Source organism: Delphinus delphis, chromosome 10 (genome assembly GCF_949987515.2).
Source record: "Delphinus delphis chromosome 10, mDelDel1.2, whole genome shotgun sequence".
NCBI classification, from domain to species: domain Eukaryota; kingdom Metazoa; phylum Chordata; class Mammalia; order Artiodactyla; family Delphinidae; genus Delphinus; species Delphinus delphis.
The window spans coordinates 74,648,175-74,675,900 of NC_082692.2; the positions used below are offsets into that span (position 1 = coordinate 74,648,175).

The 27,726-nt window shown below is 40.2% G+C and overlaps 1 protein-coding gene across 27 annotated transcripts in view; it reads right to left on the bottom strand.

The window, feature by feature from the left end:
• Window positions 1–27,726, bottom strand: part of FHIT (fragile histidine triad diadenosine triphosphatase) — a 1,444,513-nt gene that overhangs the window by 265,868 nt on the left and 1,150,919 nt on the right. For all 27 annotated transcript variants that reach the window (XM_060022809.1, XM_060022803.1, XM_060022817.1 and 24 more), the window contains one exon: window positions 1,427–1,572. In XM_060022809.1, coding sequence (XP_059878792.1) covers window positions 1,427–1,572 — 146 coding nt within the window. The remainder of the gene's footprint in view (window positions 1–1,426; window positions 1,573–27,726) is intronic.

Consider the following 27,726-nt stretch of genomic DNA (forward strand, 5'->3'; position numbering starts at 1 on the left):
TGTATGATTGTGAAATAAATATATATCTTACTGTACGTCAAAGTTTTAAAAAGTTTGAAACGCCACATATATGAAAGTACTCTAAGTGCTTTATAGAATAGCAACAGTTTCTATATTTTTTAACATCAGTTTCTATACTTTGGGAATTAAGTTTCTAGCAAATCATGTTAGATAACCAGCATTGGCCATTTCCTATGAATGTGAATTTTCTTCTAGTATTCCATTAAACACTGACAGATGTCTTCACCCAGTTGCCTTCATTTGGTCTCTCTGGAAACATGATTTGCAGCATCAGCTTAATAAACCCACCCTGAGCTTAACTACCTGCTTGAAGGTGACTCAAAGGGGTTAATACACAATACACACAGACAGACAGACACACATACACACACACACACACAACACACCCCACACACAGTATTTTACAAGGAAGTTTAGATACTCTTGACACAGACATGGTGGCAAAAGGTTTTTTTTTAAAGAATGCAGATGAGGGAATTCCCTGGTCATCCAGTGGTTAGGACTCCTTGCTTCCACTGCACGGGGCACAGGTTCAATCCCTGGTCGGGATACTAAGATTCCGCAGGCCGCATGGCGCGGCCAATAAAAAAAAAAAAAAAAAAAAAAAGCAGATGAACATTTCTACTCAGAGTCTTTCACGACCTGAAAACGGTGGCCTTCTCTATCTGTTCTCTTTTAAAGTCTGTGGTGGAGAGCTGAGGAGGGTAGAGGGAGGATGATAAATATCCGGTTTGCCTAAAGCACTGAGTACAAGTTCTTGCATCATGAAACCATCCATTCTTTCCAAAGGGTTTTTGGAGAGTCATCAAATCTCAAGGCCACACAGGGCTTTAATTACGTATAGATACCCGCAGCTCTTTCCATGGGCGATAGGAAGGGGCTCATGGTATATTACTACCTGAAGATTCACCCAGTTCCCACAGCTGATGACCCACCGCCGACCTCCTCCCACACTGACAAGCGTTGGCTCAAACTCAGCCTAAAGATCTCTAGGGATTGGGGGTCTAGCTTCTTTACCAGGAAGGAGGCCACACCGAACACTCAATCAATCCAGCTTCATCCCATAAGCAATCCATAATCAATCACTGAGGCTGAATTAAAAAGGTCAGCCTTGTGAGGGCGAGGCCCTACCTAACCTGCATATCTCTATTCCCCGAGAAATAGAGCAGGGCTCAAAACATATTTCTCCTGGAATCAAAATGACATGTCCAGCCCCAGTTCCAATAAAAGATCTGGAATGTCTTCATGCTCATCACATACATCACACGTCCAGTACTCCCAGCTGCTTGGTCAACAACCCTGCACGCATTGCCTCCGCTGATATTCCACCCTGTTCACCAAGTCCACGTCGGAGCCTTGTGGATAGCAGGGTGGCCCTGGATGAGCGAGCTATCTGTACACTCACCTGCACGGAAAAGGTGAGAGAGGTGCCCTGGAAATGCTTTTCCACTGCCGTCCCGACTCTCTGTGCTGCCAGAAACAGGTCGGCCACTTCATTGGGATGCAGGTCTCGGAAGCGCTCCACTGGCCGGAGGGGACACACGAGGACATCTGCAGTGAGGTCTGTTAAGGTATACTCTGCTTGCTTTAGGGACCATTTTTACCAAGAAGTTTATACCCACAGGCTTGAAGCCCCTTGGCCCAGGGCCTGAACTCGCAAAGGCTAAGGAATAAAAGAACAAATATTTACCAACCACTGAACTCCAAGGAGTTCAAAGAGAGCTTGCAAACGTGGTTCATTATACTTTAAAGGAGAAGCTATGGCGCACTGAAGAAATTCTCTTAAGAGACAAAGACATCAGTGTTCAGAGAGACTTAAGTGCTGGCTGAAATAATTAGGCCATGAGGCAGGATCTATTCTGGACCGTTATCTCCTGACCCCTATTCTCAAGCAGCCAAAGGCCCTGGGTTGGAAAAGCAACTGGAATATTCAGTTGGTTTTTCTAGGAAGAGCGTCACAATCAAAACTTTAATTTCAATATCTCTGTAGAGAAATATGTAATCAAAAGACAAGAGTATTTTATTTTTAAAAGGAGTATAGAGATTCTGAAAATGTTCAGTGAACTTCATTTACAACAAGGAGATGTGCCACACGGTTAAGCAGCATTCCTCAAACTGATGACTAAGAATTCAAGAAGGCAGTTGAAGGCAAATCATTAAGTTAAAACAAGGGGTGTCTGCTTGTGCGAATGAAGCCATCTTAATGTATTCTGTTAGTCAGACAAATCAACATATTTACATTATTGGTCTGAACAAATAACATATTCTAGAGAAAAAGGATGCAAGTTTGATCATTTGTTGGTAGCAAATAAACATTCAGCGTCACATCATCAATAACGTTTCAGTTCCTTTTTGTATTTGAACTCATAAGTGTATGGTATACACATATAGACATGTACACATACATGTGTATACACACACAAGCTACATTAATTTTTGTTGAGTTTTCAGGTACCAGCAGGAGAAAAAAAGCTAATGTTCTTTTCTGTTTCTTTCGTTTTTCTTGTTTTAAAAGAACAGGCTTCTGCTTTGAGCCAAGCAGCTAAGGGGCATAATAAAACCACAAGTCTACAGTTGCTAGTCTCACCAGAATGTCAAGCATTTTAGCCCACCACACTATTGGTAGGACTCAGGACCCAAGGGGAAATGCACTGAGCTCAGCTGGGCGGGCCTCATTTCCATAAGACAGGGGGAAAAAGAGAGGGAAAACTGATTAATTTTGCTCATAATCAGGAAATTTATGTCAATGGTAAACTAGGAGAATGAGTATTTGTTTAATCTGAGTTCATTTTTCAAGAGAGGAGCAGGGAGGCCTTCACCCACAGGGCATCTGATACTTAAAAAGATAATTATCCTTCTTTGGAAGGGCTGCTTTATTATCATGGGTCAATGAACCATTTAGAAATGGAGAATTTCCTTTCATTTCGTCTGAGCTGATGGCCAGCCTCCACTCCCACTGAGTTGCTTTTTTTGCTGTTAAAAGAGCCCTTTCCCCATCTTCCTCCTCCCTGCTTTAATTTACACCCTCCCTTAGGCTCTGACTTCACCAAACCACAGCAAGATGACAATTTTGCAAGCTTTCAACAATATTCATAATTACTGTGGCTGGCTATGTCTGCACACAGCAACTAGGTTGGGAAGGGAATAACATTCTATTGAAACAACTGCTTACTGTGAAAACTGATGGAACGAATCTGGCAATCTTTGTGTCTAACGTTACTTTAGTAATATCGATGACATCTGAAAGGTTTTTTCCAATGCCATAAAAAACTGTATCTTATTACCTGTCCATTTTCTTACCCAGTGCTAAGAATCAGCTTGACCCGAGTTTAACGAATCAAACTGTTTATGGAACGGAACCAAAATGGTTGAACGTGTGAGATGTTCTATCCTGTACATACCTAACCGCAGGGTGATACATCACATACATTTTTTACTGTAACTGAATATTAATATAGAAATACAACATATCACAAAAGATTTCAACGGCTAAGCACATTCTCATTTAGGTGAATATTTTTCAGCAACCCATTTAGGCAACATTGTCCTGACATAATATTCCCTGCAACCCAACCTTTTGTTAAAAGGTCATCTTATCTGCATATCACGCAGACATTTTGAAGCAAAAAATAAGATGAAATGGAGATTACTCTCAAGGGTGCTTACTTCTGCAGGTGGTCATGTGGGTGATCACTGTCTTTGTTCTGTTGGGACCCAGAGGACGGCCAAACAGCCATCTCAACCTAGAAATGGCCACGCAGGTGGGTTCCACATCACTCTACACGGAGGTAGCTGGGTCTGGCATTACACACCGGGGGCTCTGGAGCCTCTGGTTGCAGTGTGAGAAGCTGACCTGGCCAGTAGCAGATTCGCTAACCGTCACACTCCCTGGGGCCATTCTGGGCACTAACTGGGCGTGAGACAGTCAGCATCAACCGTCTTCCCTCAGTTCCTTTACAACCGGAGAAGACAAGAGCCTGAGCCTTGACCTCACCGTAGGCTGCATCCTGACTGATGCCTACCTACCTCCTGAGCCTCTTTTTCCTCACTCCTCTCTAGCATACTATACATCTGCCATATTTGCTTTCTTTCTGTTCTTCAAACACACTAAGCTCCTTCCTAGATTTGGGGGTTTTGTCCTGGTTATTTGTTCTGCCTAGATCAATTCCCCCTGATCTTCACATGGCCGCTTCTTTCTTATCATTCAGAACCTAGTTCCAATGCCACTCTCTCAAAAGAACAATTAGCTGCTAGGGACTTTAAACTGCTACTTGCTTTCTCACTCTTATATCACCCTATTTTAATCTTTTCACAGCCCCCCTGCCACCAGCTGGTGGTTTTCTTGGCTGGTTACTATGTACCCAGATGAGAAAGGAAGCTCCACAAAAGTAAAGGCTTTGTCTTGTTTATTGCTCTTTCACCACCACCTACAACACCAGAGATGCTTAGGAAGTCTTGCTGGAATGAGAGAATAAATAATAAGCCAGACCCTTGTATCAGCCACCTCTGAGTACTAAAACCCTGACAAAATGGAGATGACATTCATTTACTTTTCAATCATCTATACAAGATTGAGATAGTCTGCAATATATTTTTTTTAATTCAAAGAAGTTTATCCTTAAGATCTAGCATGGTTAGAACTAATGTTAGATGAAAACTGGAGAAATGTAAACTCGTTTTTAACATAAACTAATTTTCACATGAGCCCAAAGGAAATAAAATTGTGAAGGTAAAAGCCTTTTTAAAAAACCCTTTTATAACTAGAAAGAAGTAGTTTCTACAATACTCAGAGTCTCAGATAAACTGTACCTATTAAAATGCTGCTTTATATTGTGACTGAGACGTGTAACTCATTTGTTCCTTCAATGAACAATGAGCATCACTTAAGTGTGGACACTGTACTAGGCTCTGGGAACAGCAAAGGAGAATAAGAAGGTGTTCCTGTCCTTCCGGTCCGGGAGACAGGCACTGAAATACACAACCGCAGTACTATCGGGGGCACAGATAAGAAGCACAGAGGGCTGCCCAATGCAGTGGGGACCTGGGGCACCTGAATAAGGCAAGGGTTCTAGAGTAACCATGGGGAACCTCTGCCTGGGATGAATTATCCCATGGCTACCTGAAAATATAAAGAGGTTCATAAAGAAGTCAAAGCAGATCTGCAAACTTCTTCTGCAAAGGGCCAGATGGTAAATATTTTAGGTTTGGTGGGCCATATGCCTAAGGAGCCATGGATAATACGAACACAAACAGGTGTGGCTATATCCCAGGAAACCTTTATATACAAAAAGAGGAGCCTGGCCAGATTTGGCCCGTGGGCCTTGAAGTGTCAGCCCTTGATTTAGAGGAATCACATCAGAAAAAAATTAAGTAAAGGAAACTGAAAGTATTGTGGGGGGAGGGTATTCCTCTTTTCCTAAATTGAGGACTACAATGTTATCTTAATAGCATATTCGAAAAATATTACGTATCTTAAAAAAATTACCTTTCTAAGAAAAATATGTCAACACAGTAGAACATTTTCATGACTCTGTAATAATTCTGATGCTTTGAGAGACTAATCACAACCATAAAATGTGTTGTGGTATTAACACCACATAGATAAATCATGAGTCTTACTCCCCATTACAACTCAAGGAGTTTCTGCCACTACCAAATGGAAAAAGGAAGCATGTGATCTACAAACACGTGAGAGCACCAAAACAGTGTTATTCACAAATTCTTCTGAGAAGACAATTATTTCCTCAAAATAAGTGCACAAGCCTTAGAAGAAAATACCATATTACCCAAAGATGGTAGGTACCATGTGCTCCATGTTGTTCCTAGACAAGCAACTCAGGGAAAGCAAATTAATTTTGAAGAACAGCAGACGGCTCTTGAAATTCTTCTGCCACTGTTTATATGCCAGTTGTTTTAAGGTAATATCACAGGTGCCATATAATTTAATTTGGAGACTCTTAGGCCTTGCTAGCGGGCAAATCCCATATTGCGCATGGGCTACAAGAACACACTTATCCCTGGGTCCTCTCTGCGTAGAATTAACACCTCTGAAGAGACTTTTTAGCCAACGTGCATGAGAACCCTCAAAGAAGGTAATCTACTCAATTGAATTTAATATGTTTATCCAGTACTCATTATGTCTGAAAGCCTGTGAAAGAGATTATCAAATGGGATCTGGCCTCTCCCTATAGTCTAAAGGAAACACATTCATTTAGTAATAACAGTTTTTTTTAAAGAAGAGAAGGTCAATAATTATGATTTAGTTCCTATGGTCGACAAAGGGATTTCTCATAGCAGAGGAAAATCAAAGAAGACTTTTTAGTGCAGATGAGATTTAAAGCGGACTTCACAAACAGGAGAGTGAACCAAACAGAGGGCTGGCTGGCAACTCACTCATCCATCCACCCCACAACCACAGCCTCCTTTCAGTCCAGCGTCTGTGTGAAAATTTAGGATGCCAAGATGAATGTGACAGAGTAACTGACCTTGAAGTGTTCACACTCTATTATCCCAAACTATCATGTAGCATAAACAGATCATACGACGCTGAGAGATGAGTGCTATTGATAGAAATCAGTACAGAATGTTGTGGGAGCATAGAGAAGTCAGGATCTAACTCTGCCTAGGGGTGTTAGACAAACTTTTCAGGATGGTCCTGCATTCCCATTTTCTAAAATCAGAAACTATTTCTCCAAATTTGGACCAAAACCTATCCTTGAAAATGGCCTAGCAATTTATGCATCAAAGAAAGTTGTCGGGTATTCTTCCTTTGGCCAAAATCACCGTTTCATTTATATATGGACTCTCGTTGATTTCATCTTTCCAACAAACCAATGGAGGACTATTATAATTCCTATTTGGCGGATGAGGAAATTACAGCTTACAGAAAATAAGAAATCTGTGCAAGACAGTACACTCCGTAGGAGACTAAAACTAGAATTCAACCCAAATCTGTCTGATTCCAAAGTCCATGTTATTAAGCATAGCATTGTGATGTTACACTTTGTATAGCTTTCATGACTCAGTCTCTGACGGTCCTCTCATTAAAAGTGTGCCCTCTATTCGCAGAGTCCTTCTGTTCATGGAAGAGAATCACACTTCATGAAATACAAACAGACTGTGCAAAACTGCTAACTGCCTGAGAAAAACCCAGCCTCAAATGAAGAAAGCAGAGGGGACGTACAGCCCCACGGTGGAAGGAGGCCTCAGTGCTGGGCAAAGGAAGCCCTGAGAATGCCCTTGTTCTAACAGGGAACTGTGAACAAGGGGATCAAGAATGGGAGAACCATCTTTATCAGCGAGAGGAAGTAAGAGGGATGCAGAGCCTGAATTTTTGCCCTTTTCCAGCTTTGAGCTTCAGTTTCTTCAAGGTAACTCGGGCTCCCCTGGGTTGACAGATAGGAGGAAGATTAGGTATTACAGTCTATGTCAATGAGTCAGGCTGTCAGACACACTGAAGATCCCATTGCCTGTTGGACAGTCTAATTATTGGGAGCCATTGACTTTCTCATAGCATCATCTATATCACCAAGGACTACCAGAAACTGGGTAATGCCTTTTCTTTCCCTCTTCTTCCCCACTCTCACCATCAACCCAGAAGTGACTGTCTCTGTCCTTTTGCATGAACATGTAGGGTGTTTTTGCCACGTTAAAGTGACATGGCAACATACCAGACCCTGTGCTGAACTCTTGCTGACACACAGCCAGTTCAGGATACACACAATGCAAGAAAGAAATGAAATGGAATCTTTACACCAATGAAACACCTGAAGACATTGTGGTAGCTTATTCACCAACATTAGCACAAGAATCCCTCCCATCCTACATGCCCCTTTGCAAAGTGACTTTGCGGCTCCTCTCACCAAAAGTTGGAGTCTATTTCCCTTCCCACTGAGTTTGGACCGGCCTGTGGCTTGCTTTGACCAGTGGAATGTGATCAAAGTGTTGCTATGTGATTTTCCAAAGTCAGGCCTTAACAGACGTTGCAACTTCTGTTTTTTCTGTCTTTTTGGAACTCTGAGACCAACACGCTGTGGAAAAAGTCCAGCTAGGCTACTGGAGACAACAGCCAAGTGAAAGACAACTAAGGTACCCCAGCTGATAGCCAACAACTGTCGTGAACCACAAAAACAACTGCAAAGGTCTGGTGGAATCAAGAACAAAATGAGATGCTGTAAAAGTGAGAACTGTCCCAACAATATCAAATGATCATTATGTTGCTACACTGTTATTCCAAAAAATTTGATAAGTTTGAAATTTGCTCATCAAAGATAATACCTGATGATTTAAAAAATAATTTTTATGAGCATTTCCATGACAAATATGAAATATTTAAATATAGAGTCATGACACAGAAATGGAAATGTACTGATTCAGATGATTAGTTAAAGACAACAGCAGAATATTATTCTCAGAGTTGCTCAGACTTGCTCCCATCTATTTTGCCAAATCTGATCTACTCTAGGGATTCAGAATAGAAAAGTCACTAAAATAAATCAAACCATCAAAATATCACTGATCCCAATGAAGCCGATTAACATGTGTATATATGAATATGGAATAAGTTGACATCAAATAATATGATGAAGAATGAGTCATTCTTCTGAACTAATAAAAAAAGAAGAGTCTGTATTCATCTCTACTGTAGATGAGTATGTAGTTTAAGGACAAACAAGGAACTTTCCAGTTTGCATTGCAGACTTCTGTAGACCCCGTGTAACGCATTATTTGCTCTAATAAATAATCCTAGTCCTTGCAAATGTTTAAAATAATTCTTAATGTCACTTCAAAAAACAACACCAGGATGACTGTGAGGTATTTCTGAGAAAAGATTCAATTGATTTAAGTGGCACAGTTGCAGAGTTTTGGATCAAAGTAGGTGGCATCTCAAAAGTAATCTACTACTCGCAATGTAGGTAATTCTGTGATTTTTTTTTTTTTAAGCAGAAAGGTAGAAATATTGTCCAAAAAATGAACCAATACAATTCTGAAGAAGCGTCTTGACAGTTTGGGCCACACCTTTCTTTATGGGATATTAACAAACCCACTTCAGTAACTCAAGACTTCATAGAATATTCATCAACCATAAGCATAAATGGCATGAATGTAATTTTAAGCAAATTTAATTTGCAGAGTATGATACATTCCAGCACAATGTAATTAAGATAATGATAGTATTCTGCTCATACCTGGATCTCAATGCAAGCACCTCACAAGTATCTTCTAGAATTCTCATGCTGTGTCCTGGAGAATGCTTTGGGCCAAAGATACAGCAAGTCCTTAGTCAACTGTGGGAGAGGAATCAGGTATCTTTCCCCTGGCAGATCTGCCCTGAGCAATCCCCAAACTTCTGCACCGATCTGGATGCTTAGAGGGGAGAATCATATTCGTACAGAGAAGTAAATGGGTGGCTTTCAAAGAAAGTAAAATGAAAGAGGAGCCCGCAGCCGGGATGCACTCTGGTGCAGATTCTCTGGTTTAAATTTCGCATCGTCTGTGAATATTTCAAGGCAAAAGAATCCTATATTGATTATCCTAAGAGAATCAGAATCGGAAAAAAAGTTACATGCTTATATTAAACTAAATATGTGGGAGAAAGTAAATGGTATCAGTAAGGGAAGGGGAGAATATACAACATTTGTTTGCGGCCTATTACGTCCTAGTGATAATCAGCAATGCATTGAGGTAGATAATATCACCCCCATTTATCCACATTCAGAAGCAAAGGTCAAAAAAAGTGATACTATATATCCAAGGTCACACAGTTCTAAAGTGAGAATCCTGGGCCATGCAGTAAAATTGTCCATATGCTGTTTCAATGCTTCCCAAGGTGATAAAAGTCTCCAGGTACCTAGTGCAGTGTTTACTACAGTGGTTCCCCAGAACACTGCTTCCATGAGATGTTATTACACATGATAGAAGAAAAAAAATATTGTGTAGTCAAAGAAGATTAAGAAACACTGAATGAAATGAGGCAAAATAGGTTTCTTTACAGCAGGACTCATCAGGATGTATCATGTACTAACGTGCATTCTGACTTAAAAAAAAAAGAGAGAGATACTAAGCAGCATTTCTCATATGCTTTTTTTTTCTTTAAGCAGTAAGACTATTTTGTTTTTCTTTTTTTGCAGAACCCTACATACGACAACTGTTCCAAAGGATGTTGGGACTACTGAGCCTCCTTTACCTACACACAGAGATGCCTGAAGATCTCAGCTTTTTAACCAAAAAGTAGAGTAAATATCCTACGAATCATATGAGCAAAGCAAGAGGGCCTTCTGCCTAGTGAAATATGCTGAGAAGCTGAGCATTAAAATACATCAAATGGAACATGGCAGTCATTAGTGAAACTGGCTCACGATTTCCATTCTTGCCATTCCAGGCACATGACAGGATTATACTTCCTGTATCCTTGTGCTTGGGTGAAGCTGAAGGCATTCTGGCCAAGGAGTCGTGAGCAGAAGTGATTATGTCAATTACAAACTAGAGCATTTAACTGCCAGTGTGAGACCTCAAAGCTCTCTCTCCTTCTGCAAGGCAACCAGCAATGTCACTGTGCTTTCAGGACCAGGACCAGCCCTACAGGTCAGTGGGGGCTCTGCTCATCACCTGTTCTCCCAGGGACTACAGCAAGTTAAATGGGTTTCATCTCTTTTGCTAACTCCAAATAATTTGTGTAGCTGCTTAGAACAGTATGGTGAAGAGGATTCTGAGGCCTTGACAGGGATAAGGAGGGAAGAATGGGGAGATTTATTCGTTTTAGCTGCCATGAGGGAAGGAAGAATACCAGCATATACACAAAAGATCTGCCATTCTTTAATTAGAAAGCAAAAGAAATACTTTTTCCAAGACTCCTTTTCCCTTTCCTTAATGATATGGAATCATTTCTAGGTCTTACAATGTCTCTGAATAACCATTACAAAAATTCAGTATTACTGGTACAGTCCTGCAAATATACAGAAGTATGTGAACTTTAAATCACTCTGGTTAGGAGAGTATTGAAAAAGAAATGTACTGCCACGCAGAAGTATCTGTCCATAATGTGCCAACACAGGGGTGAGAACACACCACAATGACAATGTTGTAAAAACGCTCTTAGGTGTTAAGAGTTGGAGAAGTGTTTCAATAGAAGAGGAATAAAGTACGCTCAGCAGCTGAAAGAAATATTTAAGGATCATTTCCAATGAGTGATATAAAAAAATTTTTTAAAACCACACATACACTCTGCTGTGAGAATCACTTCAAAAACTCTGTGAAAAGCTTTTTCGTCTAGTATAGATCAGAAAGTAATGCTAAAGATGTGCAATTCATGGGAGAGTTGCTGGAAAACCACAAGCAAGATAAATAATTTAACAGCACTTTACCATGTACACATTTATATTCTACCCAGTTTGGGAATAAGGAGAGAGCACGTTGAGTTTCTACTTCTATGGGGTGGCCAGATCGAAACCCAAGCTCCCGTGTAGATAGCATCCTTCCAGGGCAAGTTCTATCAGGTCCCGAAAAGCATGGATTCCAACTTCAGGTTTGTTGATGCCCCTAAAGAGCCACTGAAAATTCCATTTCCCATCAGATCTTCAGCGCAGTTGGACAGGCCAATGGAGCAACCTAACATCACAGTTCAGATACCACATGAAAGCAAAGAGCAGCCAAACCATAAATATAGAACAGAGAGACTCCTTAATGGGAGAAAAGAAATAGAAAATGGGAGAAGAAAGAAGAAGACCTTAAAAGGGAATATTTAGCAGGTAGCACATTCTTAGAAGATATGAAACACTCCCTAGCAGTCAGGTTCACCTGGCACCATACATAGCGTTTGATGCAGGGTAGGCCTTTAATGAATATTTGATGGAAGAGCAGATGGCATGTGTGCTTATTCATTGCTTAATCTAGGAAAACTTTCTAAGAGACCACTGAACCAGACCAGACTCAACTTACTTACATGAAAATAATTGAGGGAAATGCACTTAAAAAAAAAAAAAAAGCTAAGTCCTGAATTCCTAATCAAAAAGACACCCAGCTAAATGTAAATTGGTGCAGCCACTGTGGAAAACAGTAAGGAGGTTTCTCAAGAAACTAAACATGGAACTACCATATGATACAGCAATTCCACTCCTGGGCATATATCTGAAAAAAAACAAAAACACTAATTCGAAAAGACACACGCACCCCAATGTTCATAGCACCGTTATTTACGACTGCCAAGGTATGGAAGCAACTTAAGTGTCCATCAACAGATGAATAGATTAAGAAGGTGTGGTATATATATATATATATATATATACACAATAGAATACTATTCAGCCACAAAAAGCAGGAAATTCTGGGCTTCCCTGGTGGCGCAGTGGTTGAGAGTCCGCCTGCCGATGCGGGGGACACGGGTTCGTGCCCCGGTCCGGGAAGATCCCACATGCCACAGAGCAGCTGGGCCCGTGAGCCATGGCCGCTGAACCTGCGCGTCCAGAGCCCGTGCTCCGCAACGGGAGAGGCCACAACAGTGAGAGGCCCGTGTACTGCAAAAAAAAAAAAAAAAAAAAAAAAAAAGCAGGAAATTCTGCCATTTGCCAAGCAACTTGGATAGGCTTGGAGGGCATTATGCTAAGTGAAATAAGTCAGTCAGAGAAAGATAAATACTACATGATACTCCTTATATATGGAATCTAAAAAAATAAACTAGTGAATATAATAAAAAAGAAGCAGACTCACAGATATAGAGAATAAGCTAGTGGTTACCAGCGGGGAGGGGGAGGGAGGGGCAATATAGGGGTGGAGGAGTGGGAAGTACAAACTACTGGGTGTAAGACAGGCTCGAGGATGTACTGCACAACACAGGGAATGCAGCCAATATTTTTAATTAACTGTAAGTGGAAAGTAACATTTAAAAATTTTATTAATAATTTTTTTAGTCTAAATAAAACAGTCCATCCTTTACCATGGAAAAAAATTTAAAAAGTAAAAGACACCCAGCTAAAGGCATAGCAAACAATAAATATAAGATGACTTTCCCTTCACATACCAAAGGCGGTGCTTACATTTTAAGTGGAAAACCTGTAGACCATTAACTCACTGGAGCTTGGAAGATCTGAGGATAACAATGTTGTATGCTCTTTTAGTGACAGTGATGAAATCTCTTCTGTGACAAATATAAATGTTGACAGAAAAATAAGTTCTTTCAAAAAACAGAAAGAGAGCCTTCATTATACTTGCTTGGCATTCTCACAGATTCTGAATTTAACCGCCCACCCCCCCAAAAATGCCCATCCTCTGTGAGTTAGCAATCTGAGAGAAATGATGTGAGAATATTTCATAGTGGAAAGTATTCAACAAGTGTTTAACAAATGACCTTCTCAGTGAATTACTAAAGGAAGCCCATAAAGCCAAATTTTGGAGGAAAGGGTAAAGACAAAACACTTTTTAGGACTTCGTATGTTTTTCATTTATTCATTAAGTAGGAACTAATTAAGATCATTCTATCTGGTAGGTAATGTGTAAGACACTGAGAAAACAGCACACACCAGCCGTATGCATCCCTTCCCCTCCAAAGGTGTACATTCTAGAGAGTGAGCAAACAAAAGGCAAGAAACACATCAAAATGCAGTCTCTATTGTGAAAGAGACAAGGGTTGACAGAAAAAAACAGAGATGCATTGACGCAAAGGCAAGCACATTCCAAGCCGACACTGCTAAACGGGGAGCACGCTTGGCCTGCCTATCTGGGGTGTCAGGAAAGTGTGCAAGCTCTCTGCAGCCTTGGCTGGCAGTTTGGATTTATTCTCTGTGCCTGGGGAAGCCTCCAAAACATTTCAGCCAGTGGGGAGTGGAGGTTTATGACAGAATCTGAGTTCTCTTTTAGAAAGATCATTCTAAATGCTGTGTAGGGAAATCAATCAATAAATAAAGATTCAATCAAAGCAAGGATGAAAGCTGAATGCCACGGTGGACGCCTTTACTGGAGACTAGATAAGAGATTCAAAACAGGTCTGAACTATGGTGGTGGCAGTGGAGGTGCAGAGAATTTGAGATACATTTCTGAGGCAGGAGCAACAAGACTTACGGATGTGAGTGGGAGGCAAAGGAAAGAGGGAGATCAAAGAAGATTCCAGGGTTTTGGCCTGAGTACGTGTGGGGAAAGTGATATAATTTAGGAGATTGGGGAAGGGAGGCTAGGTCATATGGCTCACCATTTAGAGACCCTACCTTCCTGAATTTACATTTCCCGAAACCAACTAAACAGACTTTCCTAACCTGGGCGTGTAGATGGACCCCAGGGCTTCTATGAATCTCCTGAAATTGTTTGCAAAATGGTGTGTGTGTGTGTGTTGTTCTCCTATAGTCTTCATTATGCAAAAAATTCTGTCTCCTGACTCCAACAAAGATAAGAATCACTCATTTAAATTAGCAGAATTATCTGAAATTTGTCCCCAAGAGTGATTAAAAACAGGCTCACACTTTCCTTCATTTTAGCTTAGAATCTAATAGACACACTCCTGAAGAGTGAAAAAAAAGTTGACTCTGTGTTTGAGCAATGTGTTCATGAGAATGAACCCTCCACAAAAGACAAACTAAAGATTTTTTTAAATAGCCTAACACTAAAGTCATTTTAATCTGATTCAGCAGTGAACAATTTAAGACATGTCTCTTCCAACAAAAGACAGCGGGACACAAAAATGACTGTGTGATCCATTTAAAATGAAAGAATGGGCTAAATCATTAACAACAATACAAATGCAGAAAATTCTAGGACGGGAAAAAAAGAAGAGTGAAAACTCTAAGTAGCAAGTGATTTCCAAATGTTTCCAGAACAGGAAGCAAAAGACATTTTAATGTAACTCTGGTAACTTCCAGAATAGAATAAGTTAATCAGGCAGCCTCTAAAAACAAAAAGGTAATTCATTAAAAATAAATATTTCAGCAATGAACAACATTGCCAGAGTGTCAAGAAAGCATGCTTTTTCATGATAGCAATTTGTATGCAAATATAGCTCAGCATTTATTTACTAAACCCCCAAAGCCTGCAAAGGGAAAAAGTTTTGTTCTTTCCATCTGCTTAAACTCTTCTAATAAAGTCAACTGCCAATAACACAAGAGGCTCTGACTTCTCTAAAACAATAATAATAGAAGAAATGTATTCAGAAATAGAGAGTTTCAGACAAGAAACTCCATCTGAGCCACTCTTTCTTCCTCAAATCTCTTAGCCTAGTGTCACTGTTAATGCTGGGTTAATATTTATACCAACTTTACAAGAATGTTATAAGGTTGGGGGTTTTGGAGTTTTGTTTGCTTCTAAAGAATAGCATATTTCAGACCATAAAGTAAAAGCTGAACAATGGTTGCTTAGAAACAAAGTCAGGGCTTCCCTGGTGGCGCAGTGATTGAGGGTCCGCCTGCCGATGCAGGGGACACGGGTTCGTGCCCCGGTCCGGGAAGATCCCACATGCCGTGGAGCGGCTGGGCCCGTGGGCCATGGCCGCTGAGCCTGCGCATCCGGAGCCCGTGCTCAGCAACGGGAGAGGCCACAACGGTGAGAGGCCCATGTACCGCAAAAAAAAAAAAAAAACAAACAAACAAAGTCAACAGAAGTGAATTCCTTAAAAACCTCCCTCTGTTCAGCATACCCCTCTTTGCAACTTGCATCTGTGATTTAAACACCACTACTCACCAACATCAGTGTTATCATTTAGAACCTAGAACCTCACTGATTCCACATTTAAAACTTCACCCTTATTTTGCCACAGTTCATTCTCTCAAATTATCTCTGTATTTTCCTTCCGCATTACAATTTAGAACATCACTGGAGTCAGGGTCTAGGAATTAGTTATTGTTTCTTCGTCCTCTCTAGTTGTAACTGTCTGAATCTTTCAAAACATAATTTTTAACAATAAAAAACCCTCAAAACACAAAACAAGCCTCTAAAAATGTTTAAAATATTTAAGTTCATTTAGAATTTGTAACTTTTTTCGGCCCATCATTTTTCAAGGTCTGTGTTTAGACAGCACAGCAGATAATACCGTTTGCCTAATGTTTAAATTAGGAGACCAAATAATCTAAAAGGGTCTACAAAAATGCCAACTTAAACTCAAGATTTCTACATATTTGAATTTCATTTTGTATATAATCAAAAAAAATATTTAAGCATTTGCCTGAGGAAAGCAAAAATTGTGGAAACAGATGTTCTGACAGTTCCATAAGAGTTTTACGTTTATATATTGTCATTGCTCCTGCAGGATCCTAAAACTCACTCCCATTTTCTTTATATGCTCAGATATGAAAAACATATCTTTGCCACCCAACAGTCTTCTGGCATGGGGAATCAGACACTGGCCTCAATCTCTGTCATTACTAACGTTACCATCATCACCGCCATCTTTGCCATCATCACTTAAAAGAAAGTTAAAATTTCTTGAATCACAATCATTGCTAAAATGTGTCACGCATTTCTTGTTGATGACTAAAAGTTCCTCCAGTAGGCTACAATTTCAAATATTATGCCACAGAGTAGAGAGATTCCATCATCACTAATGTCTGTATAGGGAAAAAACACAAGCCTCTCTCTGAAAAGAAACTCTTAGTCAGAATCTCATCTGGTTCAGCTTAATATAGGAAAAGGGGGAAGAAAAGGAAAATTCAAATTGAGAGGAATTAGTATTACAGATTTGCAATGTTATTCGCATCCCATGTCACTTTTTTCAGTCTGTCAGTGATTGTCGCTGTGCATCTGTCACTCAGTCACACACAGCCGGCAAAATATGCAGTTGTGTTGCCTACTGGTCTTCCACTGATTAAACCTTGGTGACTTCTTATAAAAATAGACAATCAGAAGAGGGAACTGGCCAACAAATATGCAAGTGCAACAAAGAAACAAAAAGTGATAATTCTGGAAGTGAAATGTGAATTGAATGTAAACGAAGTTACAGGAGACACAGTTGACTACTGGAACCATGCTGCTGTTCACGAGATGTGCAGCCACAGGAGCTTAATGAAGGCAAGCTTACTGACAAAAATGTACGAAGCTATTATGGTGAAAGGATGGAAGATGTACCAGAGGAAGTGATGCCACCAAAAAACTCAACATCGTAAAAAAAACTTTGTAGTTTACCACATTGAGAGCACTTAGGATAAAAAGTTGGAAATTGAAAGGAGTATGAAATTTGCCAAGGCATAGAAAAGATGCTCAGTCTGTGTTGAAAGCCATACTACCAGAAAAAGAAGGCAAGTGGTGTTCAAACTACTCTTGATAAGTGTTTTCCAAAGGAAAAAATTTTTTTTTCCAAAGGAAAAAAAAAAAAAAATTTTTTTTTCCAAAGGAAAAATTTTTTTCCAAAGGAAAAAAATGCACTTTAATTTTCAATATTTCTAATGTTTTAAATTACACTGTACCAGTATTAGTATGCTGTATAAGTATTAGTGTTAATATTATTATTTTCCTATACACTTTTAACAGACAGTAGAATAGTTTTAAGTGTTTTGATGAAAATTTTAAAGGTCGGGCTTCCCTGGTGGCGCAGTGGTTGAGAGTCCGCCTGCCGATGCAAGGGACACGGGTTCGTGCCCCGGTCTGGGAAGATCCCACATGCCACAGAGCGGCTGGGCCCGTGAGCCATGGCCGCTGAGCCTGCGTGTCTGGAGCCTGTGCTCCACAACGGGAGAGGCCACAACAGTGAGAGGCCTGCCCGCGTACCGCAAAAGAAAAAAAAAGAAAAGAAAAATTTAAAGGTCATGGAACCATTGTAATTTTCACCATTGATGATTAAGATTACTTTCCACGGTTCCAGTTTTAATGGCCATTTTTCAATCCCACAGTGCTGTACCCAGGGAAGACTGTCTGTACTTTAAATTCATGAAGAACACTGGGTGGGGCAAATAAAAGTTATGGCTAATGGGCCACAAATTTAAAACCTGTGCCAGGAACTAGCATCATATTCAGCGTGCATCTCAGTAATAGCAGGAGAGAGTGGGTTGAGGAAATTCAAGGACTATAAATGGCTTTAAAAAGATGTATGCGTCCAACATTCTGTCCAGGAAGGGTACACCTATTGTCATATGCTCCTGAATTCCCCCAACAGACTGTCTGGCAAAAATAAAGTTGACAATTTATTTTTTTCCCCCGAATAGCTTAGTTGAGAACTGCTGTTATCAAACCTCCTGACCCCTGAATGCATCATTAATTCTGCCTTAAATTAAGCATTAGGTTTTCTCCACCAAATGTTCTCTTGTACGCAACTATTAAGGCAGGGGATTACACAACAGTAAGGTCAATACCATGCATGTCCTCTATTTCATATGGATGAAGAACCACAAGCAAAATTCCTGCCAAAATCTTTGGTTTGAGACAACAAAGAAGATGCAGACATAGCTATAGCCTTCCCCTCACAATGCTCTACGATAGGCTCTTTCCATAGGGCATCACCTGCCACCAGTCTAACAGCTCTTTAAAAACAAAGGCCACATCTCATTCATCCCTCAATCCAAAGGCCCTGGCTAGGTCTCAGTTCACAGGTCACCTCTTAGGGGACTTGTCCATTGCACTTAAAGCACCCTTCTTCCGTAACTCTTCATATGTTTGTATCTTTAAGAACCTGTTTCAAACGCTGGAATTGTAGTATCCCCTTATGTTTACTTACTTCCTATCTAGAATATAAACTGGACTGAGAGCGGGAGTCAATTTTTCATCTGTTTCCTAGTACCCAGCTGAGTTCCTGGACAGAAAGCACTCGCCTGAACACTGAATGAATGGGTGGGTGAGTGGGTGGGTGGATGAAATGTCTGAGTGAATGACTATTTGAATGAATGTTCGTTGAAATAAATGACCAAACAATAAATGAATTAAAGTGAAACTAATATCTTACTTTAATAAGTAACAGGCAGATCGCTGTTATTCTCCTAGATGATGTTTCATACTCACAAACGGAAAATTCTCTGGGTTGTCTTCCTTTTCCTAAGTTTTGCCCTCAGACAAATCTAAACGTGAGAATTCTTCCAAGTGGGTGAGCTCCCCACATCCAGCCCACCATTTGCTAAACTACAAGATGGAAGAGTTTCACTTTACAGCAGCATATGTGAAAACAGCTTGGGAATTTTTGTTGCGAATAAGCTCAAGATGAGTCGACAGAGAAATGTTGTTTCCACAAAACACATTTTTATCTCAGACTGTGAATGCAAGTCTGGTATTGGGTTGAGGGATGCGATTTCTCACTCTGATCTTTGTTGGCAAGGCTACTCATGGAGTTTTCTGTCAACTTGGGAACCACCAGGGACAGTATACAGCACATTCACAGAAGGAATAAGCGTAGATATGGGAGAACAGAGAAAAAGGAAAGGAATATACAAGGGCCTATCTTCAAACTATAGCAGTGGAAAGGCTGTCATTTAGGAAGGAGAGAAGATGCAGGTTAACTGCCAAGTAAATAACAGAACAGAAAGCAACTAGTAAATGGTAGAAGAGGAGAGAATTTGAATCCAGTGTGTGTGATGTGGAGTGCCCCAGATCTGGATTCCTGTGCCATTTCTACCACATTTTACCAATTTGACTTTGGGAATACAAACTCTTTGAGTCTCAGTGACCTCATCTGCAAAATGGGTATTCATTCTGTTTGAACTGTATATTTCAAGGTAACCAAACAGCTCTAGAGATGGAAAGTTATTTAAGGTTCTTCAGCTCTAAAAGTGAAAGGGATAACAGATTTACACAAACCACCATTTTCAATCCCTAATGAGACAACTGAGTTACATAAAATTATTAATGGATAAATTAGGGCTTAGGTCAGGGGTTCTTAACCTGTGGGGGGTGGGGGGTAGAGTTCCAGAGACACTTAAGGGAAGATACATGGAGAGAAGAAAGGGAATACCTAAAGATGAAAAAGAAAAAAGAAAAGGTGTTTACTTGTTTTCACTAACTTCTAACTGAAATTTTACATTTCCTTAAATCACAAATGTAATCAACAAACCATTGTAACAGTAGTGCTTATGATTTTTTTTCATAATGTTTATCACATATTTTTTAAAATATAAAGCGATAACTTTATGGTTATTGCAGATACCTTGAAATATTATTTACTCCACAATGATCCATCAGCTCTATGAGGATTACAAAATTCTAGCAGTCATTATACCTGCCACCCGGTTCTGGTTATTTACTATGTACTTAAGTAGTGTATATTTCACTGTACCATAAATTTGCTCTTTAACATTATATGAACTGTTATTCAGTAACATCGATTTCCTTTGTGTTTTTATAGACTTAATTTTCCTCATTTAAAAACCATTGGGAGAAGAGAGCTACAGGTTTTGCAAAGTGCCAAAAAGGGACCCCTGACAAAAAAGTTTAAGAACTCCGGCTTTAGATAAAAGGTTAATGGGAACTTTATAATGGAGGAACCAGGATGTCACTACCTAAATGTGCTGATCAATTTCAGGACCCTAAGAGCGGGACATCCAGACATTGTGCCTCCTTACAAGATGTGATATGAAGCACACGGCACTACTACAAATGCTTGGATCTGAAAATAATCAATCCTTAGACCACACTGCTTAGTGGAACTTTCTGCGAGGATGGAAATGTTCTACGCATATGCTACCCAAGCTACACTTGAAATGTGGCCGAAGCAAGGGAGCAACTCAATATTTAATTTTTTTTACTTAATTAATTAATTAAGATATTTCTGGCTGCGTTGGGTCTTCGTTGGTGCACGTGGGCTTTCTCTAGTTGCGGCGAGCTGGGGCTATTCTTCATTGCCGTGCATGGGCTTCTCATTGCGGTGGCTTCTCTTGTTGCGGAGCACGGGTTCTAGGCGCACGGGCTTAGCAGTTGTGGCTCGCGGGCTCTAGAGCACAGGCTCAGTAGTTCTGGCACATGGGCTTAGCTGCTCTGTGGCATGTGGGCTCTTCCCGGACCAGGGCTCGAACCCGTGTCCCCTGCATTGACAGGCGGATTCTTAACCACTGCACCACCAGGGAAGTCCCCTCAATATTTAATTTTTAAAAACTTTTATCTGATACTCATTTAAATAGTCAGATGTAGTTAGTAATTACACTACTACACAACCCTCCTTAGAGCTGACTTACTTTATACAAAACACAAAAGGTAGAGAAACAAGCTAAATAACACCAAGGGAAAGCAAACAGAAGAATTCAGATTACAGAATGGTCTACAGGAAAACTGACCCAGTTTAAAAAAAAAAAAAAGTCAATGTCACAAAAATACTGTATTAAAAGAGTAGTAAAATAAATAAGCAAATATACTGTGAAGATCTTATTTGGATTCTGGTCTAATCAACTGATGACAGAAAGACATTTTGAAACAATCACAGAAACTTGAATATAACATTGTATCAAGAAATTACTATTGAGTTTGTTAAATATGATAATGGCATTCTAGTTATATTAGGATATTTCTATAGTTTTTAAACATGCATACCAATGTACGCAGAGTTAAGATCAAACTATTTCTAAGAACTGCCTTAAAATATGTGAGCAAAATCAGAAGAGTATAGATGAAGCAAGTATGGCAAAATCAAGATAACCATTGATTCTGATTGAAGGGAAATGGGCATCCTTTATACTATTCTTACTACTCTTGAGTATTCTGAAGTAATCTACAACGATTTTTAAATGTGACAATGCACTGGATACAGAGACTGACACATACTAAGCGCTCAGTAAATGTTAATAAGCAGCTATTGGCATCATCATTATTATTCATGATCCCTAAAGCCCAAACTACAACAAACTAGTAAGTATAAAAGTTAGCTTTGGGCTCAGTATAGGAACAAGTGTTTTAACAGTGAGAGGTCTATGAAGATGGAAATACACTGTCTCCAGAGGTGGTGGCCCACAGAATACTCCTAATAGCAAAAACAGCAGCATTTATGAGCACTTATAACATGGCAGACATGGGTCTAAGCACTTTCCACGTATTCCCTCATTAAATCTTCGCAACAACGGTGTAAGAAAGGTACCCTTACTATTCCCAATGGAGCGACACCAGCAGAGATTGATCGCTTGGTGAGAATGCTGCAGACGAGGGTCAAGGTGAATGTCTTTGCTAGTTGCCCTTTACCATCCCTGACAACCCTGAACTCTTCTGATTCAATGAACATGTCACTCAGATGAATTGCGCAGGCGAAGCCAGCTGGCTCGCACACAGCCAGGGAACAGAGAGCAATTCTTCGTTTCACTTGTTGAAAGGTCTTTAAACATCACCTTTCCCTTTCGAGTGGGAGACGAAACCCCTCAAGAATTTAATTATCTGTAAGCAAGTGGATAATATGATCAAGAAAATGCTACATTTCAACTACTTCTTTTATCCATTTTCAAATTTCCCATAAATTAGAGGGAAACGTCTTCCCCAGGCTGCCATTTGACCAAGAAACGTCCATGGTATGTCTTTGTGAACATGTTTCAGAATGTAAATCCAGATCACAAAAACTGAAGTTGGTATAAAATCTGTCGTCATATATTATATTATTTGGAAAGAAATATTGGTGACCTTATCCAGTATGACTGTTATAATAGTAATAAAATTGAATCTTGGAAGATTACACTTCTGGTCAAAGTAGTAAAATATGACCTTATTCTATTCAACACTGACATTTATTATATTAATTCACATGTAAAAAACTGCATTAAAATGATATTAAATCCCTGGTTAGAAATGGGAATATTTAAGAACTTCAGAAATGAGATTTAACTTTACCAGTCATTCACAGCATTAAGCCTGTTTGATGTAAATCAAACTGAATTTCCTTCACCAATCTCTGGTTCAATTCTAACTTTATTATTACCACCATCTAATTCATAGAGTTTTTTTTTTTTTTCATGATGCCTCTTCAAACATTTTATAAACCTTAATTCATTTTCATCACACTCTGGAGAAAAAGATAACATAGAGCAATGGATATACAAACTTGACTCAGAGGATCAAGCCATCTGCTCATGGCAGAGAGATTCTCTTCACCCCAATAAAATCATGCTTAATGCTGAGTTCCTATCAGTCACTGTACAAGGCCCCAGGAAGAGAACCAACGTCCAGGGGTGAGGGACCACAGTCAGACAGCTACATGGACTTCACAGTATGGCCACCATGTGGTGAAAAGGCATCATTTCGGATATTACACCAGCAAAGTGGTTTGTTTCTTAAGATTGGCCAAGGTTTTAAAGGAAGGTCCCTCCCTTAAATATAAGTTCTGCAAAACTTTCAGTTTGGGGGTAGAACATGGACTAACACAATGAATTAAAGGCAAGGCCCAGACACACTGCCAAGGTTTGCTTTCTCTTAATTAGCCCAAAGTCCCAGGCTTGCCATGGTAGCTCTCAGCTCTTTCCAATGTTTTTCCCCATGCTCACTAACGTTTCCAGGCTCCAACCAGAATCACCTTTTTGCTATGTATAACATTTCCTCATACCTTGCTTAATATTGTTTTCTGTTCTGAATATCTTTGTCCTTTATATAATTAGATTAAGCTAAGTGTTGCTGTGATAACAAGCAGCCCCCAAATTTCAGTGGCTGATAACAAACTTCCTGCCTGTTACTGGTCCACTGTGGGCCAGTAGATCAGCTCTGTCCACCTTTGTTACTCAGGCATCCAGGTGGACAGAGTAACCACTAGCTCAAACATCGCTAGGAGACACGCCAGGGCAAAAGAAAACTCTGCAGGATCTTGTACCAGAAGTTAGATACTCAGTCCCAAAGTGACACAAGGCACAGCCATGACTAGTCAGGAACCACAAGTACAATTCAACCACATGCCTGGATGAAAGGAGAAGTGAACATATTTGGTCACCACTACCACGGACTCCTTATCTCCACGCCTCCTAAATCGTACAATTCTTCCACAGGGTGGCTTCTGCTTCCTCAGAAAGACAGCCCTGGTACCTTTTGATGAAAAGAAACTGTTCATACTCTTAATATACACAGCCCGTTATTTTACCTCTTAAGGCCCTTATGACTCTGTGAGAACACTGTCTCCATTGGGATTCTGTGCTTCCCACAATGCCTTGCTAGAATGATTGAATGAGGCTGTCTGCATAATGAGAGTTTTATCTCCAAAGACTTCAAATACCCTGGACGCCAGTAACATCTGATATGTAATAAACCTTTAAACAAAATTTTTCTTATTTATATTGAAAAGATACTTAAAACAACATTAAAAGACCATAAAGATGAAATAAAAATGAGGCCATAATCTTACCACCCTAAACAAACAACTGTTTTCACTTCTTTTCCCTCTAGCCTTGTTTAAAGAATATCCATGTCCTTTACATATCTGTACCCAAGGTGCACAGAGAGATACGGAGAACTCTAAACAGAAGATAAATGACTGCCCAGTCAACATGCTTTTTACCCTTCCCCAGGGCAAAGACCACATCAGGTCATATCTTAAGACTGATTTGTATTTTCCATAACATGAGTGCCAGTGATTTAAAGATGCTAAGCTATTTAACAGTCACCATCACTTAGAAACAACAGTAGGTGTATCCTTCACCACCAGTTCTACTCCTTGACCCAGCTCTAGAAGACATTACCTCCAGTGAGAGAAGCTTGGTTTCCATCATTAGAAGAAGGAAAAAAAGTAAGACTATGTGCTAAATCTTGGACAATTGTAGAGAATAACAGTGGAAGGAAGAAAATTGCCAATGTTGCAATGTTTTGGTTCATCATTAAGATACCATTAGCAAGAAACTAACACAACAATGTAAAGTAATTATACCCCAATAAAGATGTTAAAAAAAAAATAGATACCATTAACAAGACCTAAGAACATGATAACCACACTCTTGAATTTATCTTATTTTATTTTCCTTCTGTTTTACTTAACTCAGCCACTTCATTTATTTATTTTTTTAATATGTTAATGGTACTAATGGGAAAAGTAGACAACATGTAAGAACAGACTGGTAATGTAAGTAGAGGGGAGTTTTAAGGTGGTGAGTTATTTCATACGACACACTAATGGGGAATGCATTAACACTGTGCTTCTGGGTTTTGTTGCTTTTTAATATATTTTAACTTTTAATGAATTTATACCCCTTCACCCATTCCTCCCATCCACCATCTTATCTCTGGCAACTGCAGATCTGATCTGTGTATCTATGAGCTTAATTTTTTGTTGTTCTTCTGCTTCTGGTTTCAGATTCCACATATAAGACAGATCATATGGCATTTCTCTATGTTCCAATAGAGTAGAAGAAAGCAATACAAAAAGAAAATTAATATTCATTGGTAAACAGGTACCATGACATGAAACAAAGATCAAAAAGCCTAAACTTAACAGTAATCAAATATCTATACAAAAAATTAAACACACACAATGCCTATAGTTTCAGTTACCTAACTCTGTATAATGACATACCCCAAAACTCAGAGACTTAAATAACAGTGGTCCTTTATTACTTCTCATGGTTTCTTCAGGTCGAGAGTTTTGGAGCATTGCCACCAACGTGTCCTGTCCCTGGACCTCTCATGAGGTTGCAGTCAGACAATGGCTGGCGCTGGGGTTATACTGAAGACTTCTTTGTACACATGACTGGAACCTGAGCCAGGAAAACTCAAACGGTTATGGGTACCCCCTCTAGCTTTATATGGCATCCCCCTGTGGTCTCTCCAGCACAGTCGCTTCAGGTGGTCAGATTTATCATGTTACCTTGGGGGTGCCAAGACGTATGCCCCAAGAGAGAGAACACACCAAACAAAGACAAAGTTATTTAAGGATCTATCCTTAAAACTCACGTCTGCCACATTCTATTTGTCAAGGCATTTACAGAAGTCCACCCAGAGTCAGGTGGAGGGAACAGACAACTCCCCTCTTGATAAGACTATCATTGTCATACTGCAGTAAAAGCATGTAGCGTAGGACATGTTTTGATGTGCTCATATCTCTGGAAAATCCAACGTGCCATGCTTAGCCACAAAGTTCGCCTACACTAGGAAAATTGATTAACAACATAATCTGCAAGGAAAAAAATAATAGCCAAATTCCAATGTCTGCTTGAGGTTTACAAATTGAATTAGGAAGAATAAACACTTATTAACTTAAAATATCAGACTTGATCAGAGACTCAGTCCTCGAAAATATTAGCCTGGCTAGAACTAGTATGAAAAGGAAACTGTAAGATCTAAACAGCGATTATAATTCAAATATATTAATTTTCTTTGGAGTATCAGTGGCTTTAGCAGATTGTTCACTTTGAACAGTTATCCCTGGTGATATGTGTGTAGAGAGGTGCTTATTTTTCTTTTCTGCGGGCATTAGCTTCCTTTCAAACTTTTGCTGGAACAAACCTTAAGTTGAAAATGACAAAGTTTGGAAGCTGATTCAATTCAGAACAGGGTGACCATTCATTCAATAAGTATTTTCTACGTATCTACTATGAGCCAAATACTATGCTAGGCACTGGAGATACAGTAACAAGCAAGTGAGACAAAAATCTCTGTCAGTTGGGGCTTCCCTGGTGGCGCAGTGGTTGAGAGTCTGCCTGCCGATGCAGGGGACACAGGTTCGTGCCCCGGTCTGGGAAGATCCCACATGCCGCGGAGCGGCTGAGCCCGTGAGCCATGGCCGCTGAGCCTGCGCGTCCGGAGCCTGTGCTCCGCAACGGGAGAGGCCACAACAGTGAGAGGCCCGCGTACCGCAAAAAAAAAAAAACAAAAAAAACTCTGCCAGCATAGGTCATTTATTCTAATATGTCACTAGTTCTTCGGTGGCCGCAGAACAGCAAGTGCATTCTCTAGATCAGCCATGAGAAGAGAAGGCAACTGAAGATGCAGCCAGGAGGAACTCCAACATCCTGTTGGGTTGGTCTGAAGTGATGCAGCTGACGAGGAAAGTACAAAGGAGTTTCCAGGAAAGAGGAAAATAGGAGGAATGGGAGGTGTCTGGAGAGTCAGGAGAAAAGCACATCGCTAGAAAAAGGGAAGGGTCAATGGTGTCAAGTAAGCTGAAGACTGGAGACTGACAAATAGAGCTTGGCCAACTCTACTCTAGGGTAATATGAAATGATGTCTGCTGCCTTCAACAGCCTCTAATGTGGACAGAGACAGGGCTATTCACTCACCCTACGGGGAACGGCTGTTACGTGAATGCTACAGAATTTTAAATCACATTTTTGTGGATAAGATGCTCTAGGACAGTGCTTCTTAACCATGGTTCCACACCACAACGAGTGACACAGTTAGGTGTAAGGTGCAGCTCAAGATGTTTAGAGAGAGCGGAGGAGGAGGAGAGATCCAGCCCAGGTACCAAGACTAACATACTTGGGCAGTTCCGCCTGACCCCCAGAGCATCCTACATACGGATCTACATCAGTATGTGTGTCAATGAGCAAAGGATTCTGGGAACCTCCCTCCCTCAGTACCTGGCAAGCATTAGGGATGGGAAGATTACACTAAAACAACTATGCAAGCTATTTAAGTCAATGAGAGGGAATTCACAGGTTTACACGGAACACCAGGAGGTAGTGAGTGGGGAAGCAGAAAGAGTGATTAAGAGCGTGCTTCTGGCCAACCCCTGCTTTCCGGCTGCGTGACTTTAAGTGAGTATGATTAACTACTTTTTGTCTCAGTCTCACTAACCAGAGAGTGGGGATAATAAGAGTACTTCTCTCTGTGAGCTGTTGCAAAGATTTACTGAGGAAGTGGGTGTAAAGCTCTTCGCACTGTGCCTGACACGTAATAAACAATCAATAAGCACATGCTGTTGCTATTCGGGTCCTT